At 37.5% G+C, this 18,092-nt stretch overlaps 1 protein-coding gene across 1 annotated transcript in view; it reads right to left on the reverse strand.

Moving 5' to 3' along the window:
* Positions 1-315: 315 nt before the first annotated feature.
* Positions 316-18,092, reverse strand: part of LOC149546937 (uncharacterized) — a 51,660-nt gene continuing 33,883 nt past the window's right edge. The window contains exons 4-10 of the mRNA XM_089791438.1: positions 5,915-6,123; positions 4,760-5,811; positions 4,371-4,655; positions 2,740-4,245; positions 1,845-2,456; positions 1,219-1,701; positions 316-1,035 (exon numbers count right to left, since the gene is read on the reverse strand). Of these exons, the coding sequence (XP_089647564.1) occupies positions 448-1,035; positions 1,219-1,701; positions 1,845-2,456; positions 2,740-4,245; positions 4,371-4,655; positions 4,760-5,811; positions 5,915-6,123 (4,735 nt within the window). The 3' untranslated portion in view covers positions 316-447. The remainder of the gene's footprint in view (positions 1,036-1,218; positions 1,702-1,844; positions 2,457-2,739; positions 4,246-4,370; positions 4,656-4,759; positions 5,812-5,914; positions 6,124-18,092) is intronic.

Here is an 18,092-nt window from a genome sequence, read left to right on the forward strand (position 1 = left end):
ATTAAAACAAAAATATTAATATCAGTATTTAAAATTCAATATATATATATATATATATATATATATATATATATATATATATATATATATATATATATATATATATCAAGCTAATATTATTTATCTATAGAAAAACTTAGCATAAAGTGATCTATTTAAAATTCAAAACAAAATATTAATATCAGCCTAATATTATTGGTGTTTAGAAAAATTTAACATAAAGTAACCTATTTAAATTTTTAAAATCGTAAACGGAAAAAATAAATTTTACAAAATTTTAAAATTTTGTAAAATTTGAAAAGATTAAAAATATAGTTTTATAAAATTAAACTCATATAATCATAAATGTGCATGAATCTGGTTGATGTTTGCGGCCTCCTTACCGACCTTAACAAACAATAAAATAACGACCAAGCAATAATAAACATATTGGTTTTTTCCTATCCATTAAAATGTCAAGTTAGCATTCAAAACAATCTTGGCACATTTTATACTTCTCACATACACTACATCCATAAAATTTGCCCTTCTTGAACTCGGAACATGCATCACATGTGTAGTCGCTATAACATGCATCACATTGGCAGCGGATAGAAAAATATGCATCTCCCCACTTTCATCCACTGCCACTATGCGTATCCCCTTCTCCTCTTCCTTAAAACCCCATTTCCATTTACATGTACTAAGAAAAGCCAGTACCATGCTTCTCACCTGCGCAATCCTTTTGTCAACACCCTTCCCCTTTAACTCATCCCACAAGCACTTGGCGTGCTCCCAAAACTTGTAAGCATCACACAGAGAGAGGCTTGTAACCCTGTCCATTTCTCTTCTTTTCATCCCATGCTCTTCTTCTTCTTCGAAGAAATGTGTTGTGAAATAATAGTATGGGACACCTTCCCCGATGTAGAAGACTTGGACGACTGCATTTTCCAGCTTTGTCAAAGCATTATTCAACTGTGGCAGGAACTCCAGCATCTTGCTAATTGAGCCCACGCACATAAACATCATTTCTCCACGACGAAGCGCCTCCCTTGTCTGTCATCACAACACAAATTATGACAATGGATGATACATAGGGAATAAAGATCCTGTGAAGCCATTTAATTAGTGGTGAAAAAACATCTTTTTGTGTGACTTATCATATATTTAAATGATCGCGTTGAGGGGAAATGATTTTATGTATTCAAATAACATTTTAAGTGAATAATAGAATCTTACCTTTAACTGAAAGTGCTCCACATTCTGAAAAATAAATTGCAAGCTGGATTGAGAGCTGGAGTTGAACTCCTTCCATTGTGCGTCTCTCAGTTCCTCTTCCTGAGATGCAGAGAATGGGTACGCATTTATCCCCCACCTCAATATCATCCGCATTGCATCCTTGTTTGATATGCTTCCCTTCTCATCCACTGCCACCAGCCCTTTTCCTCTCCCAAGACAATGTGCCCGTGACCAAGTCTCTTCATCGACGGACCACGGGTTGGGGACCATTGGCCAGGGAGCCCTTGCAGCAGTTTTTATGTACTCCTTCGGATCTTGAAATCCATCCAATTCCGGAATCCAGACCACTTCAGCTCGATAGTCAGAACTTGTTTGGAGCTTCAGATACACATCTTCCAATGCTAAAATATTAAGTTTATCTTCCAAAGAAGAATGTTTTCTGAAAAGTAAGACCAATTTGCCCTTTAAGTCCTCCACTTCCATCTGCACATCATTTTGACATTAAATTAAAAAGATTATTTATATGATTCTTAATTATTCAGTCGTTTATAAAATAATATTTAAATAAATAGATCAACTTTTATTATAAAATAAAATTTAAAAACCTATAATAGAATGATAAGAACCTTTTCATTTTTGTGTAGATCCTTCACATTTTTTCGTAGAAGAAACCCGTTTTCTGGAGTCTCACACAATTTCCTAAGCAATTTAGTATTGCCATCTCGTGGATGTCTTGTGAGAATTTCTACTCCACTCTTCTCCGCGATATCGGATATGTATTTCCAATTTACAGTACCTCTTTCTCCAACATCAGTAGTGGTGGCAAATACACCGAGGGAGATGGAGAAGAAGAAATCCGGAAGCAGGTCACCAAAACAATTTCTGAGCGAGTCAATCGATGAGCTGGAAGTTGAATGGGCCACAATTCTGTCGGCCACCTCTGATGGCAGTGCATTGAATTCTCGGCCAACATATATAATTTTCAATGACTCGGAGCTACACATTTCCAGACGCTCCAAGTTGCTTAGTGCCATTATAAACTCATTTGGTTTTACAGATGACCAATATGACTGAGTGATCAATACAAGACGAACATCCGATGGGAGCGAGGATGCATAGAAAGGGCGTTGATCAGCATCAATGAGAAGCCCTTCTGTACTAAATATCTTCCATATAATCTCATCTAAGACAAAATCCCTCTGTTTTTCTGAAGGACCCATGCGACTTGTCGACCAATCCTAAAAATAAACAGTAGAAATAAGTTAGTCAATCTCTAGAAATATATAGGATTTCTAGCAAGTCCTTATATCTCTAATGTCTTTTATTAACAAATTGCTTAAAACATTTGACAAGCTCAGAGATTTATAAATGAGTTTAGTATTTTTAACGATGATTTTTAGGAAATTAAACTCAGCTTCTAAAATGATTATAAGCCTCTGTAAACTGAAGACAACTTCTACTTTTAATGATCATCTAAAGAACAAACAGCATCAAAATTAAAATGGACAAATAAAAACCTACTCTTGGTTCAGAGAACAAATCTGTTTCCACAACAAAATGCCATTCTTGCTTTTGCCTTTGCATTCGCTCCCACCGTTGAGTCATCGCTTCACTTCCAGAAATGTCTACGTACAACAAACTCTGAGTGGCCCCCACACGATCCATCCATTCCTCACCCAATCTCTTACAATTTGAAAGGTCTAATCTCAGCAATGATGGGAGATTCTGGAAATCGTCAGAAAGCTTAGCTAAGTTAGAGCATCCTCTGAAATCTGCTTTCTCCAAGCAACCTAGCTGGCCAAAAGAATCGAATAGTTTGGTTAAACTGTTGCATCCAGACATATCCAGCTCTTTCAACTCTTTAAGGAAATGGAAGTCGTTGCACAATTCCTCTAATTTAGAGCATTGGGATAAATTTAGAATTTGCAATCTTTGTAGTTCACCAAAAGAATTGGAAAGTTTGGTCAAACTGCGGCATCTGGACAAATCCAGCACTCTCAATTCTTCAAGGCGGTGGAAGTTGCTGCACAATTCCCCTAAGCTATCACATTCTGATAAATTTAAGTGTTGTAAACTTTTTAATTCGCCAAAATGATCAGGTAGTTTGGTTATACCGCGGCATCTGGCCAAATTCAACACTTTCAACTCTGCAAGGCAATGGAAGTCATCGCATAATTTCTTTAAGTTATCACATCCAGATAAGTCCAAGTCTTGCAAACTTTTTAGTTTACCAAAGCCTTGAGGCAGTGTAGACAAGCTCCTGCACCCACACATTTTCAATATTCTCAAAGCATCAAGACGATGAAAATCACTGCACAGTTCTTCAATGCTTTCACATTGTTGAAATAAAATTTCTGTCATCTTTGAAAGCCACGAGGTTTCTTCTGGCAGCACTGTCAAACTGGAGCATTTTTCAAAAAGCATCTTCGACATCAACAGAGAGGACAGCCCTCCTAGGCTTTGTGGAAGACTAGTCAGCTTTGTGCATTCACTAAAATATATCTCTGTTAAGCGTATCAAATCTCCTAGCCGTTCTGGAAGGCTGATCAGCTCAGAGCAACTTTTCAAATTTAGATACTGTAAGGAAGCAAGTTTCTCGAAACTGCTTGGAAGCACTCGTAGACTCTTGCAAGACTCTAGATTGAGGTGCTGTAAGTTGGAAAGGTTCACAAAGTCCATCGGAAGCTCCTTTAAACCCTTACAGCCTTTCAAATCAAAAACAATAAGGGCCTTCTGTTTCCCAAATCCCAGTGGCAAATGCTCCAAGCTTCTACAGCAACTCATGTATAACTCTTCTAATGATGTGAGTTTCCCAAGCGATCCCGGTAATTGCAAGAGTTGGTAACTGTGTGACAGGTCTAGCTTCCTGAGATGACCTAAGTTGACTAAATCTGGGATCTCTTTACCCTCAAAATAACATAGAGCCAACACCCGCAGTTTTCTAAAATAACCGAGTTCTGAGATTTCACTTGAATTACAGGTTCTAGGGAATTTTGTAACATGCGCCACTTTTAATTGCGGCATACCCTGCACTTTCGATTAGTTAGTGGAAAATAAAATATGAAAATATGTTTCTATCAAGACAAAAATGTATTGATTCGGGAAAATACCAATAGTTAGACGTAAAAAGCCACAGCGAAAGAACCACTTGCCTTCAAGTGCTCACTCGACTTTATGTTCTCCTTCCAATTACAACTGATGTAAGTTAAACGAGAGAGCTTTGATAAATCCATGGGCAGATCAGACCCTGGCTCAGCTTTAAGAAATCTCAGTTCACCAAAGCTTTTACTGCATCTTCCTTCCACAAGAGTCCATTTCCCCATAGCAAATACTCTCAGAGACCCGCTCATTTCGTCCAGCACCTCCGCACGTATATCAATTGGACCTCGAAATTCGCCCGTATGTGTCAGCCACACTCCTTTTACTTGAGAATGATTCTGTTCATATTCATATCACACTATTAAAACAAATAAAGTGGTGCTTACCCTGAAGATTACACAACTCTACTTCCTTCATTTATAAATATTTAGTTTTTTGGTACCTTTCCTTCTTTCTGCAAGAATTTAGTGAGCTCTTCGGGAGTTCGAAAGCGGTTGTCTTCTGATTCATTGCGCCCAGCACGGAGAAGAAGATCATGGGTAACTACCTTGGTAAGTATTTTATCATATGGCCAAGGTCTTTCTTGTTTTCTTTTAATGAGAGCTCCCTCGTGCAAACATTTCATTTCTTCCTCCCCAACAATGTGCGCAACATGTTCCCAGTCCCAACCATTGAAGAAGGAGCAAATGTCGAGAAAGGCTTCCTGAGCACTCGTTTCAAGCTGCTCATACGCAAACATGATTGTACTTCTATCAAAACCTTCCCTCTTATGGCCACTGAAAGAGACTCCACTTTCCAACCAATTTAATACTCTTTCGTAGGCTTCAACTTCTTTCTTTCGTCTTTGGAGAAATCCACCCACGGTTTCGAGAAACAGAGGACAGCTGCTGCATTTCTGGGCGATCACCTTTAGATTGGGTCTTTCCTCCAAAAGGGAGTTAATGTCTCTTTCTCGATCTATTTTTCTGCTTAGCACTTGAATGGCTGCGTCAAGAGGAAGGGGCTCTATCGGATATTCTTCATATTTAATCCCGCGATCCTGCATTACATCTGAGAAAAATGTTACCCTGGCAGTTAAAAGCAACCGCAGTTTCTGAGGACCTGTTATATCTCTGGGTAGAAGCTCTTTAAGAGGTTCTTTGAACAACGTGTTATCGATGTACAAAAATAAGGATTCATTTTCCATTACTTTTTTCAGCCTCTGCCGTCCACACTCCGAGTCTCTTAATTCTTCTTTTTTGCCAGTCAAATCCTGCAGAATATTGGACTGCAGTGTTTTTACATCGGGATGTGGTTCCAAGTTTTCGATGAGAACAATCTTGGAATATTTCCAACCAGTGAGTTTGTCTGTCAAGGAATGATAGACTGCATCTGCCAAAGTGGTCTTGCCGGATCCACCGAATCCGTGCACAACCACCGCTAGAGAAGGCGCACTGTCGTTTTCCCATTGGAGGAGTTTAACAACTTCATCAACCTGCTCTTGTATGCCAACTGCTTCACATTTAAAACGAGCCAGAAATGGTAGAAAATATTGTCATTCATGTTGTTAAAACAAAACAGCCCATTGTTAAATATTTAGGTAGTGGATGTACTTTACCTGCATGATGGACAGGGGGAATTTGTGGCTGGTTGGATTGTTGGACGTTGACAGAGGGAACATTGGGACTGGTCTCCAAAAGAGATTTCATTTCCACATTTATCGATAAGCTTAGGACGCCCATATTTGCACCGAGCCTTTTATACATGTCGTCCACTCTTGAGCGGAGTGCTATAAGGTTACCTTTATGTTTTGAAGCATTTAAAAACCTACACAACACCAAAAACAAAAAATGAAAAACTGAAAAATCGACTTGAAAAATGAAAAAGTAATGCAGTATTGCATCAACCATAGAAGGATTTATGCATGATTGTATTATTTTATATAATATATTATATATCTAAGTATACATGTCGTCCACGTTTGAGCGGAGTGCTATAAGCTTATCTCTATGTTTTGAAGCATTTAATATATTATATATCCAAGTATCTTGAGACAATGTCTTTGAACAAAACATAGCAAAGGAGATAATGACAAGTCTAATTTTGATTCAATTTTATTGATTAGATTGATAGGGAGTCCAATGTATCTAATGTCTAGGGGAAGTGCAAGAAGTTGGGTCTCACTTTTGGGCAAAAAGTGAAAAAGTTTTTCTTATTTTTGAAATTTTTTGTTAATTGATGTCAAATTTTGAAGCATTCAGAGATTGAATATAAAAATATTTCAGAATTTTTTTTTGTGTTCAAAATCTAGTTTTTAGATATGTAATTTATTTGTATGCCCATATGATAGATTTTGTTTTTAGTTGTATGATTTATTTGTATGACCATACCACACTCATGTGCGAACACCATAATTTAACTCAAATAAATGAATGTTCATAAATCCTTTTAAAGGGAGTTACCTAATACACCTAAGATTGATGACAATATTTTTTCTTAATGTTTTATTGAATAATTTTTTTTTTATTAATTATTAATTGGCTATAAAGGTAAATTTTAAAACCTCTCGTATACGGACACCATAATTTGATCAAAATTTCACTTTATTAAAACTTTTTTTTTTTTAAAACCTCAAAAGAATTGTATGTAGATTAATGACATATAAATTAATTTTTAAAAAATGATATAATATAAAAGTTATTAAAATTTTAGTGAATCTCACTATTCTACATTTTGGTACCACCTTCCATTAAAAAATAATGCAAAAATAGTAAATAAAATCATAACACTATAAAATTTATATTTCTCAAATCAGGGCAATGAGAGCTCTAATGGGTTTTTGTTTCATAAAAAAATTTGATCAGGTAGACTTTCTAAAAATTATGGCAAGGCATGAATTTGTCAATTCAACACCTTAGCCAAATCTTGAGAGGTCAAAGCATAGGCTTGGTCTCACCAAGCCTATCCTGAACCAAAATCCAAGGTAGGAGAAAAAAATTTCTCGCCCAATGTTGTAAGAAACAGGTAGCCGTTATGTAAATTAAAAAATGGGTACCCATTTTGAAAAAGTCAAATCGGCATTAAAAAATCACCCCCAAAAAACAAAATTTTAAATTTTTAGAAACGGGTTTTAAAAAATGGGTAACGGGTAATCATTTTTTAAAAGTAAAAAATGGGTAACAAGTACCCATTTTTTATTTTTCAAAAATGGGTACCCGTTTCTAAAAATTTAATTTTTTTATATTTTCAAAAATAGGTACCCGATTTTTAAAAAAATGGGTGCTCGTTTTTTAAATTTAGAATCGGGTGCCCTAAAAGAGTACGATCTCAATCTACAGACTTCTACGAAATTGCGACCCAACTCCTTGCTTCTACCCCCTACAATGTCAAACATCCTATATAATGTAGTTTAATCTTAAGATTCATGAGTCATCCAAAGACACATTAGTGCATTCAAAAGGTGATACTCTGATATGTTGAAATGTTGGGGGAACATGAGGATGTGGAATTTTTTTATTTCAAAACTAATGAGTTTGATTTGATTGGTTACAGTAACAAACATTATGTTATGCTAAAGTTTCCCTATTAGAGATGGATGAGTTGAATTTTGAGACCAATGGCCCCTATTCGTCTAGGGACATGGATGACCATTACAACACATAGAACCATAGATTTTAAAATGGTACATATCTAAACTAAATGACACTATGCCCTTTGGTCACTATTAATGACAATCTCAGTTGGTGAGATGTAAGTTTACATGTCATTGTCATTTGCTAAGTTAAGGCAGGAAACTAGATGCGGAAATAGTTTTCTCATTTTGAGGCATTGAAATATATTAAGTATTTACACATCTTTATTTGTGAAACCATGCAACTATATCTATCTATTCTAGCTGATGCAAAAGAGGCCTTCCAAGATGATGTTCTACCTAATGGAACAATGGTGGGCAAGTGGGCACCAGTGTCTTATCACCCTTATGCTATGGGAAGGATAGAGACCGTTTAGTACACTGACTATTTAGAATTTATGTCAGAGAGATGGCTAAAGTAGGATGAAGATTGGTCACTCCATGTTGAGAGGAAGAATGTTTTTAGATACTCTGTGTTCCTGGTTGGGTCGTGAATATGCTAGTGTGTTGAGCGAGTTTTGGTTCAAGGTTGATGTTGATTTCAAACCCAAATTTGTTTCCCTAGTCATTGCAAAAATGGGCATACACTTTCGCATATATGTAGAGAAAAAGAAGCATTTAGAATGGTTTTAAAACCCTAGCTCTGGCTTTCATTTGACAAGTGTATTGTGCAAAATCATTGTATTGTATATGTGTTGTATTTTTGTTGGTGGGCAGAAGTAAAAACTAAAAAAGAACATTCTGCAAATATTTAAATGTTTCAATATTCTCCAACTTCCCACCTCCACACCTACTTACAACTTTGGTGCATGACTTCAAATCCCTTGAGGTATTAGAGCCCCCAACTTCCCTCAGGTCTGGTTCAGGCTTGTCCAAACCTTCTTTTGGTCCTCTCTACAAAAAACCTGAATGTCTAGGAGGAGTCATGTTCTGCTCAGGATCCCAACCCTGCTGAGTCGATTGACAACCCTGATGATTTGGCCTGTATGGGTGCCCTCCCTCTAAGGTATCCCATGGAAGATGTGGGTCACAAAATTTTTTCTTCCCTGAAACCAAATTGGTTGGATGTTCTTGTTGGATCCAAGATTCATGTCGATTCTAGGGAGAAACCTAAGGTGGTTTCAAGTGCAATAGGGCTGGAGATTTCACCCTCAGACACTGTGGTTGATTCAATTTCCTTTGGACTCTTCTTAAGACTCATTGGAAATTTTGATTTTTTCCAATAATGTAGACACATGTGGTTAGGAAATGGTACTCTTCTAGATAGAGACTGTCTAGATTGATGACAATCTTTACGATGTCAGGCTCCCATTTAGATTCAAAACTGAAGCAGACTGAAACAGTCCTAACAGGCTCTTGGCACTATGGTAAACATCTATTGATGCTCACTACATAGAAAATGAGGTTTTTCCATTACCTTGAGCTATTTAGGTTGGCACCTATTTGGGTCAGATTACGGGGGCTCCCTCTCAAATTCTGGGATGAGAGAGTGTTCAGGGGGATTGGAGACTCTTTTGGACCCTTCATCAAGATTGACCTAACTACTGGTTCCAAGACCAAAATGGGTTTTGCTAGAATATGTGTGAATGTGGGGATAAATAAACCCTTGCCAACCACAGTGGCTCTAAAATTGAAATGGGGTGTTTGGTCACAACTTATTCTATACAAAAACGCTGCACCCTTCTGCTAAAACTGCAATATTTTTTGCCACCTGGTTATGGATTGCAGGCATAGTGAGAAGCTTAAGGAAAAATTGTCCTCACCTAGAATTGTAGTGGTGGAATGCTCGAAGAATTCAAAAATAAAAGACCAGGTGAACACGGAGTCTCCAAAGAGCATGGAGATGGTGGCTGCTAATTCTTCAAGTAAGAATGAGAGACCTGCGAAGAAGGATGAAGAATGGACCAAGACCAGGTCAACACAGAGTCTCCAAAGAGCATGGAGATGGTGGCTGCTAATTCTTCAAGTAAGAATGAGAGACCTATGAAGAAGGATGAAGAACAAACCAAGGAAAAGAAGAGATATATAGAAGGCCCCTAAGATATGAAATACTACTATCCTAGAAGAGAGGGAGATTGCTAGCAATACCTCTATGAAAGAGGACGATGTAGCTCCTGAACTCGAGCAAGGGGAGATTGATGCATTACAGATCAAGCCAATCACACAACAAATGGGGGGGACCAAAGAATAGTTTTTTGAAATTCTTGAATGAGGGCAGGAGCTCCCAGTCCATAGAACCATGCAACATCTCCCCCACAAAAGGGAACAACTCACCTTTTATGGACGACACCCTAGTGGTTTCCCTCTGAGGTATTGTTGAAGTTCATTCCCCCATCCAAACTAGAGCTAATGGTTGCAACCTAGACAATGATGTTGGATGCACCATTTTCTAAAGGAAATTAAGGAGTGGAAACAAAGCTGATATGTTGGGATGACTATGAAAGTGGGGAGACCCCCAACCAAGAACCTCCAATGAAAGGAGATAGTCAAAGATATAGCACAGGGAAGACATAAGACCCTAGATGAGATCCTAACGCAAAAATGATGAAGATAATATCATAAAATATGAGAGGGGTTAATAGCCCCATGAAGTAGTATGAAGTTAAAGAAAAGATCATCAAATTGAAAGTGGACATGATTCTTTTGCAAGAAGTTAAAATGATGGCACATGCATTCTCCAGAGTGACAAATCATATATGGCTAGGAGCAAAATTGTCTTATAGTGTTGAGATGGGTGCTTCAAGAGGTATTGCGACTCTTTGGAATACAAACAATATCATGGGTAGAGAGATCCTCCATGGGGTTAATAGCCCCATGAAGGAGTATGAAGTTAAAGAAAAGATCATCAAATTGAAAGTGGACATGATTCTTTTGTAGGAAGTTAAAATGACGGCACATGCATTCTCTAGAGCGGTAGATTATATATGGCCAGGAGCAACATTGTCTTATAGTGTCGAGATGGGTGCTTTAGGAGGTATTGCAACTCTTTGGAATACAAACAATGTCATGGGTAGAAAGATCCTCCTAAGCCCCCATTTCATACTTATGGGCTTTGTCTCTAAAACTTTTAACTGGAACATGTTTAATTTCTATGCCCCTAACACCCAAAATGGGTGGCTTTCTGTCTGGGAAGAGGCAATGGAAGTTCCTGAATCTATGAGGCATGAGAATATTTTATGTATGGGAGACTTCAACAGCCCCCTATATCCCTCAAAAAAAGTAGGCACATTGGAGGACTTCTTTGAGAGTATGTACAATTTGGTGGGCTTCCTAGGGTAGAATGATCTTATTAATATTGATCTTCAAGAAACACCTTTCACCTGGTCAAATAAAAGATTGGGGAACAACCTAATTCAAGGAGGCTTGATTGTGTTCTTATCTCAGCGAGTTGGGACATTTTCTCGCATACCTCCTTAACAGAATACCCGAGGACCATCTCTAACCATTCTATTGTGTTATTCTCATGGAAGCAAAACCAAACAAGTAGAGAAAGACCCTTTAGGTATGAGATGATGTGGCTATCACACCCAGAGTTCAAAGAGTGTATTACCCGATGGTGGAACACTCGTGTCCAAGGCTCAACCATGTTCTATATTACTAGTAAACTAGAAAGGATTTGCAAAGAGGTCAAAGGATGGAGTCAATCTTCATTTGGTAATATCATTAAGGAAATGAAGATGAATGAGAAGAAGTTAGAGTCTCTCCAAGAAAATTTAGCTTGTGGTAATTCATCTCACGAAGGAATGTCGAGCTAAGTGGAAAGTTTTGTTAGAGTGGGAGGAAGTCTTCTGGAAGCAACAATCAAGAGTATAGTGTCTTGAGAAGGGTGATAGTAACACAACCTTCTTCCATAGGTCCACATCAAAAATTAAAAAAGAGGAAAACCATTAGGCTATTGGTGGACAGTAATGATCAAGAAATCTCGGAGGCTAGGATGGAGAATTGGGTCTGTAAATGCTTTCAGGAGATCTACAATCCATTGCCAAATCAAACCAATATTAGCACTTAGGTCAAGGCTATGGAAGAGCAAGTGAGAAAAGTCATGTTTAGTATGAACCAGTTCAAAGCCCCAGGGCTAGATGGGTATCCCCCTACATTCTTTCAAGAGTTTTCGAACATTCCCAAGTATGATATATCTCAAGCTACTTCGGACTTTGTGAGAACAAGCAAGTTTCTTAAGGAACTTAATGAGACCTTCATTATGTTAATACCAAAGATTGATGAACCAAGACATCTTGAGGAATTCAAACCATAAGCCTCTACAACATGGCTTATATGATCCTCTCCAAGGTCTTGGTGAACCATGTTAAACCCCTGCTTGATAAGTTTATAGGTCTCTACCAAAATGGATTTGTCCTTGGAAGACAGATAATGGATGTGGTCATTACCAACCACGAGGTGATCCATTCCATCAAGAAGTGTGGGAACCTAGGTATGGCTCTAAAAATTGGCATATCTAAGGCCTATGATAAAGTAAGGAGGGAATTTTTGTTTGAATTTTTGACCAAGTTAGGATTCAAAGAGAATTTTGTTAGAATAATCATGGCCACAATTAACACCATCTAATTCTCAATCCTGTTGAATGGGATCCTAGGTAGATTTTTTACCACCTCTCAAGGTCATCGGTAAGGAGACCCCTATCTCCCTACTTATTCATCATTATGGTGGAGGTGCTAGGGGGAAACTTAAAGCCCCTAATGATTTAGGCAAGATAAAAAGGCATAATACCTACCTACTCGAGCCCCTCGCAGGCGCTTCAATAATTTTTCGATGACACCATCTTGTTTGGCCTATCTTATGTTCATGAAGCAAGGTCTTGGAAGATCCTTCTTAACCATTATGAGAAGGTTTTAGGTCAATGCATAAATTATCAAAAACACAAAGCATATTTTTTTTAATACAGACAATGACTCGAGGAGAAAAATGATTAGAATTCTAGAATGCTAGGAGGCAAGCTTACTTGACACATATTTTGGCCTTCCTCTCACAATTAAAGAGGTGTCTTCAAATATGAGAATGGGCTAGTGGAATGCAAACAAAGGAAGCTTACATGCTTAAAATTCAAAACCCTAAGCAATGCGGGGAAACTTCAACTACTCTCGACCTCCTTATAAGGCATACCCATGTACTTCTTCTCCCTTATTTAACTCTCAGGTAGATAAAAGGATATTATTGAAAAAAATCAAAGAAATGTTCTGTGGTCAAGAATGGAGGATAAAACCAGAATAAGTTTGGTGAGTTGGGAGAAAGTTGTTATATTAATAAAGTATTTTCTTATTATTTAAATCATATTGATTTAATTATTAAGTCACTTATTATCTCTAGTTTTCCTAAGCTAAACTTTAGGCATATTATAATTAATTCTTTTATTTATTATTATCATGCAACCTAGGTTTTACCTATTAGGGTTTTGATCTCCTTTTATAAGGATTGATCTCTTTGTAATTATTGAATTAGTTCACTTTTGATAATATCAATCTCATTTTTTCTCATCTAGAATGTCTCCTCCATGGATTATGCAATTCCAGCCTCCATAGCTTTTGCTTTTCTCTTTATGTGCTAGGTGTTTGCATGCAGGTGACTCTTGGGAGCTGTGGAGTTGATCTTTCATCAACTTCAACATAGTATCAAAGCTCTAGATCTTGATGTCCTTGTTCTATTTATGAGAGGCTTCGCTTGGCTTGTTTGTGCTTTTCTTTCAGAGGGTTTCATTTTAAAGAGGGTTTTTGTATTGGATCTGAGGGAGTCATTTGCTCAATGTATTTTGAGCCCAAATGGACCTCACCGTTAGATTTGTAGCACCCAAAAACCCCTATTTCCATATAAAAAGCCTTTCTTTTCATTTCTTTTTCTTTTTTATAAAGTGCAAAGGACGTCTGCACAATGCTGACATCAAAAAAGTACTGACACAACAGTTTGACAAACATAGGTTATTACATCATCATTTTTTAGCTGAAATTTGATGGCCTTCAAACCATCTCTTTTATGATTTTTTTTGTCCTAAAAAGTTGTATGTGGGTTTTTGGCCATATCTTGGTCACACTGAAGTATTTTTGACAAATCTTATATTATTGGAAAGCTCTTTCTGAGACCGTCACTATGGTGTAGGTTATTTGGACTTTTGATGTTATTTTGTCTCATGTTTATGTAGTCAAAGCCAAAAGTTCTACTTTACACTCCAGAAGACACATCTTGAGCATCTGATCTTCGACTTGGAAATTTTTTATGTCACTAGAAAGGTCTGGGGATCAATTTTGTTGCTTCTAATTATTTTTCATGGGTTGTACTATCTATTGTACCATCCTTATGTCTTTTCCAGTCTATTTAGACATCATTTGTATAGATTTTTTGTAAATGCACTAAAATAAAGTCTCTCTATTGCATTTTGGGATCTTGCACATCTTTGGATTTTGTTGTACTCACACTACATTATAAAGTTCCCTGGGGGGTTTCATGTTGACCATATTCACCATCTTCCTTTGTCAAGTGAGTATTCCTTCCATGAAATTAGCCTCATGATGTGTCAATGAAACGTGCCATTATAGGTGTTTGTACTTCTTTTGCACTCTTAATATTCTTGGTTCTTCTTTCTGCAAGAGATATTGCATTCAGTTTCAATGTTCATGTCTTACCTCTCACCATTATAGGGGGTTATGTTGGTTTTATTTCTTTCTTGGTTCAATGTAGTGAGCTATGCATTCAGTATTTGGTCCTATGTACTAGGCGATTGCAATAGTTGGATACCTATGCATTTTGATGAGATGGATCATTTACGATATAGACATTCTTTCATTCCTATTTTTAGAGGCCATGAAGATACCTTCCATCTTCGATTGATCAGCTCTTCAAAATTAGTCTTCTCTACTTGGTCATGTTTTATACAGTGGAGGTTCTTCATATCAGCAATTTAATAGTGTTTGCACCTTCATGCTTCAGTGATGTTCTTCATGATCATTCCTTTGTTCCCATCTTCTGGAACATTCTTTCCATCTCTTTTTGGAGTATGGTTTTTCCCATGTGGTTTTCTCTATTTCTCGTCTTCTTAGAGATTTGGTTGTGCTTGGGTACCTTATCAGACCTTGTTGTTGGGACCCAAATTTACTTTCAGTAGTAGTTTCTAGGTTTTTAGCTACCCCCTAGTTTATCTTAAGGGGAAGTGTTAGAGTAATAAAATATTTTCTTATAATTAAATCATATTGATTTAATTATTTATTAAGTCACTTATATAATCTTTTTCTTCTCTCTTTTTGTGATAGGTGTTTTCATGCAAGTGATTCTTGGGAGTTGTGGGGTTGATCTTTCATCAACTTCAAGAAAATTTTGTCGACCAAAATCCTTGGGGGGTCTTAACATTAGAAGGATTAGGCATTTGAATAAGGCCCTCTTCTCTAAGGTAGGCTGGAGATTGATGAACTCCTTGAGCAATTGGTGTAGTATTGTTAGGGCTAAGTATTTGAGGGATGACTTATTTCATTGTCATCTTTGGAACAATATGCTTCCCCCAAGATTTAAAAAATTTAGAATAATGTCATGCACACCTGTAGAATTTTGAAGAAAGGTACTCAATAGGTCTTAGAGAATGGGAATTGCATTGACTATACCACGTTTCAACCTCTAAGAGATTATTATTAAAGGCAATGTGGCATTCAGGTTCGTAACTACATCACCCTTGATAGTAGATGAAAATAACTTCACACTCAAGACAATCCTAGGATGAGATTACTTATAGAACTCCAAGAAAATATTCATTATAGTTATATCCCCTACACCCTATTGGAAGATTCTTTGGTTTAGAGACTAACTCCCTTAGGATAATTCACTATATAATCTACATATAATTGTTCTTTTGAGAGAGGTAAAGCCCTAAGAGAGCGGATGAATGTTTAGCACCCCTTGATCTTGGAAAGCATCAATTTCTTTTGGTGGAATGCTTTACATGCGGCAATCCTCACCATTGATAACCGGAAAAAGAAAGGATTTCAATTGGCCAACTGATGTGTTCTATGCTATAACGCAATGAAATCCATTCAACACCTCCTCATACATTGTCCCTTTTCTTTGGAGGTATGGAGGGAGATTTTCTCTATGTGCAAAATTCAGTGGTGCTTCAGTGAGGACCTCCAACAATTTTTTAACCGGGTTGGACCCTCTAATCACTCATACCTCAAAACCTTCTAGAGAGTCATTATCCCCTATGTGTCTTCCAAAATTTGGAAGGAATAGAACAACCATATATTTTGGGACAAAGTTGTGCCTAGCTTGATGGTGGTTCAACAAGAGACTAGGATCCTGAAGGAATGTAGTGAGGTCTGGCATTGAAACCCCCCCACCCCGGTGGGATCAATATATGAGATGGGCTACTTCTTGGGACTTAAGTCTGAAGGTGGTGAGATTTGACAATTCTAAAGTTGTTGCCAAACATAAAATAGTTTGGCAAACCCCTCCTAAAACATGGATGAAACTCAATTTTGATGGCTCATCCATTGCTGGAAGGACTATGACTTTGGTGTTGTCCAGGATAATATTGGAAAGTTGGTGGTTTCCTGTGTTGGGAACTATGGAGGGGGGTCAAATAATGAAGCAAAAGCTTTGGCCTTGCTATGGGGAATGAGGATAGCAAAAGCTAGAAGAATTAACAGATGGGCTATCAAGGGAGACTTTATGTCAATTATCCAAGCTATGAAGGGAGAACGCAATGTAGGTGGAAGATTAAAGCGACAATAGAGGAAATTTGCACCTTATTGGATGGGATTCATGAAGTCTACATGGCCCACATCTATATGGAAGGTAACAGAGTTGTAGATGACCAAGCTAAAATAGATCACAATGTGGAAGGAATAACTGTCCACACAAATGATGGTGGAAATCAAATGTCTTCATTGCCGCACAATATGATGAAGCACAATAGGTGGCACATTGCTATGGATTTAGGAGGGTGGGAAAACCCTTGGATTAAGGGCTATAAAGTTTGAAATTTTCAAAATGATTTTGTGATTATTTCCATTTGGGGTTCCCTCACTGTAAGAATTAATTACAATGGTGAGAGGAAGATCCATGAGGATTTTTTGAGAGAATTAAAACCACCAAGAATGAGCGATGCGAATAGACATAATGGCAATTCCCTTGCGCTTCATTGTACGCATAAGGGTTATAGTTGACAATGGTTAATATCGATGGGAAAGGCATCGTTTACACATGCTAAAATTGGAGGAGGATTTGAAATCATGATACCTTGTGATCATATGATGGGAATTGATTGCTTCCTCATGTTCATTTTAAGCATTATATCTTTAAACTACTTTGGCTTTCATGTTTTGTCTGGCAACAAGGGGATGACGATGCAAACTGAGGAATTGGAGATTAAGGTCGGTGAAGCCATGGATGCTAGCACGAAACACATTGAACCAAATGAGATTGAAGATTGTATTAGGGATAGTGAGTCAGCGTGGGACTATTTGTGGGAAGGTGGATTTCTCTCGTTCATGGAATGCATTGAAGGGTATGACGAGCATATGTCCTTGCAATTTGTCAACCCTTGGAATAACAAGAAGATGAACATCATGTTGGACTAACTGCCAGCCTCCCCATTTGAGGTTTGTGACATAGCTGTGTTCTATAAGTCTAGTGGTTGTATCAGGCATTAATAGGTTGATCTTTTGGTGCAACAATAACTCTAGCTTGTAACAAGTGGTATCAGAGCTTGGTCATTGGTTCAAATTTCCTCAAGTAATTCTAGAGGGAGAAATTGTTCGACTAAATGCCAACCTTTCCCTTTAGGATTCATGACATGGCTTAATTGACTCCTATGTTCTATAAGTCTAGTGGTTGTATCAGGCATCAACAGGTCAATCTTTTGGTGCAATGACAACTCTAGCTTGCAGCACATCAATGAGGTGGTCTTTGAAATGGCGAAGAAAATGACTGTAATAGTTTTGGTTTGTCTGTCAAGGGCAAGAGTTGGCATAAATAGCCTAGAGTTTTAGATGAAACGTGTATGCGAAAAATCTTTCGTCCTAAGGACGAACCTATTCGCATGAGTGGTAGATTCTTGAGGGAGGACCAACCCAAGCCTTGGAGCATTGTGTGCTATGTCATTATGTGCTACATTACATTCAAAGACTAGTTCGAGGTGTTGTACTATTACCAATTCCCTATTTTAAACCAC

The sequence above is a fragment of the Cupressus sempervirens genome, chromosome 7 (genome assembly GCF_028749045.1).
Source record: "Cupressus sempervirens isolate cs-2001-9-10 chromosome 7, ASM2874904v1, whole genome shotgun sequence".
Taxonomy (NCBI): domain Eukaryota; kingdom Viridiplantae; phylum Streptophyta; class Pinopsida; order Cupressales; family Cupressaceae; genus Cupressus; species Cupressus sempervirens.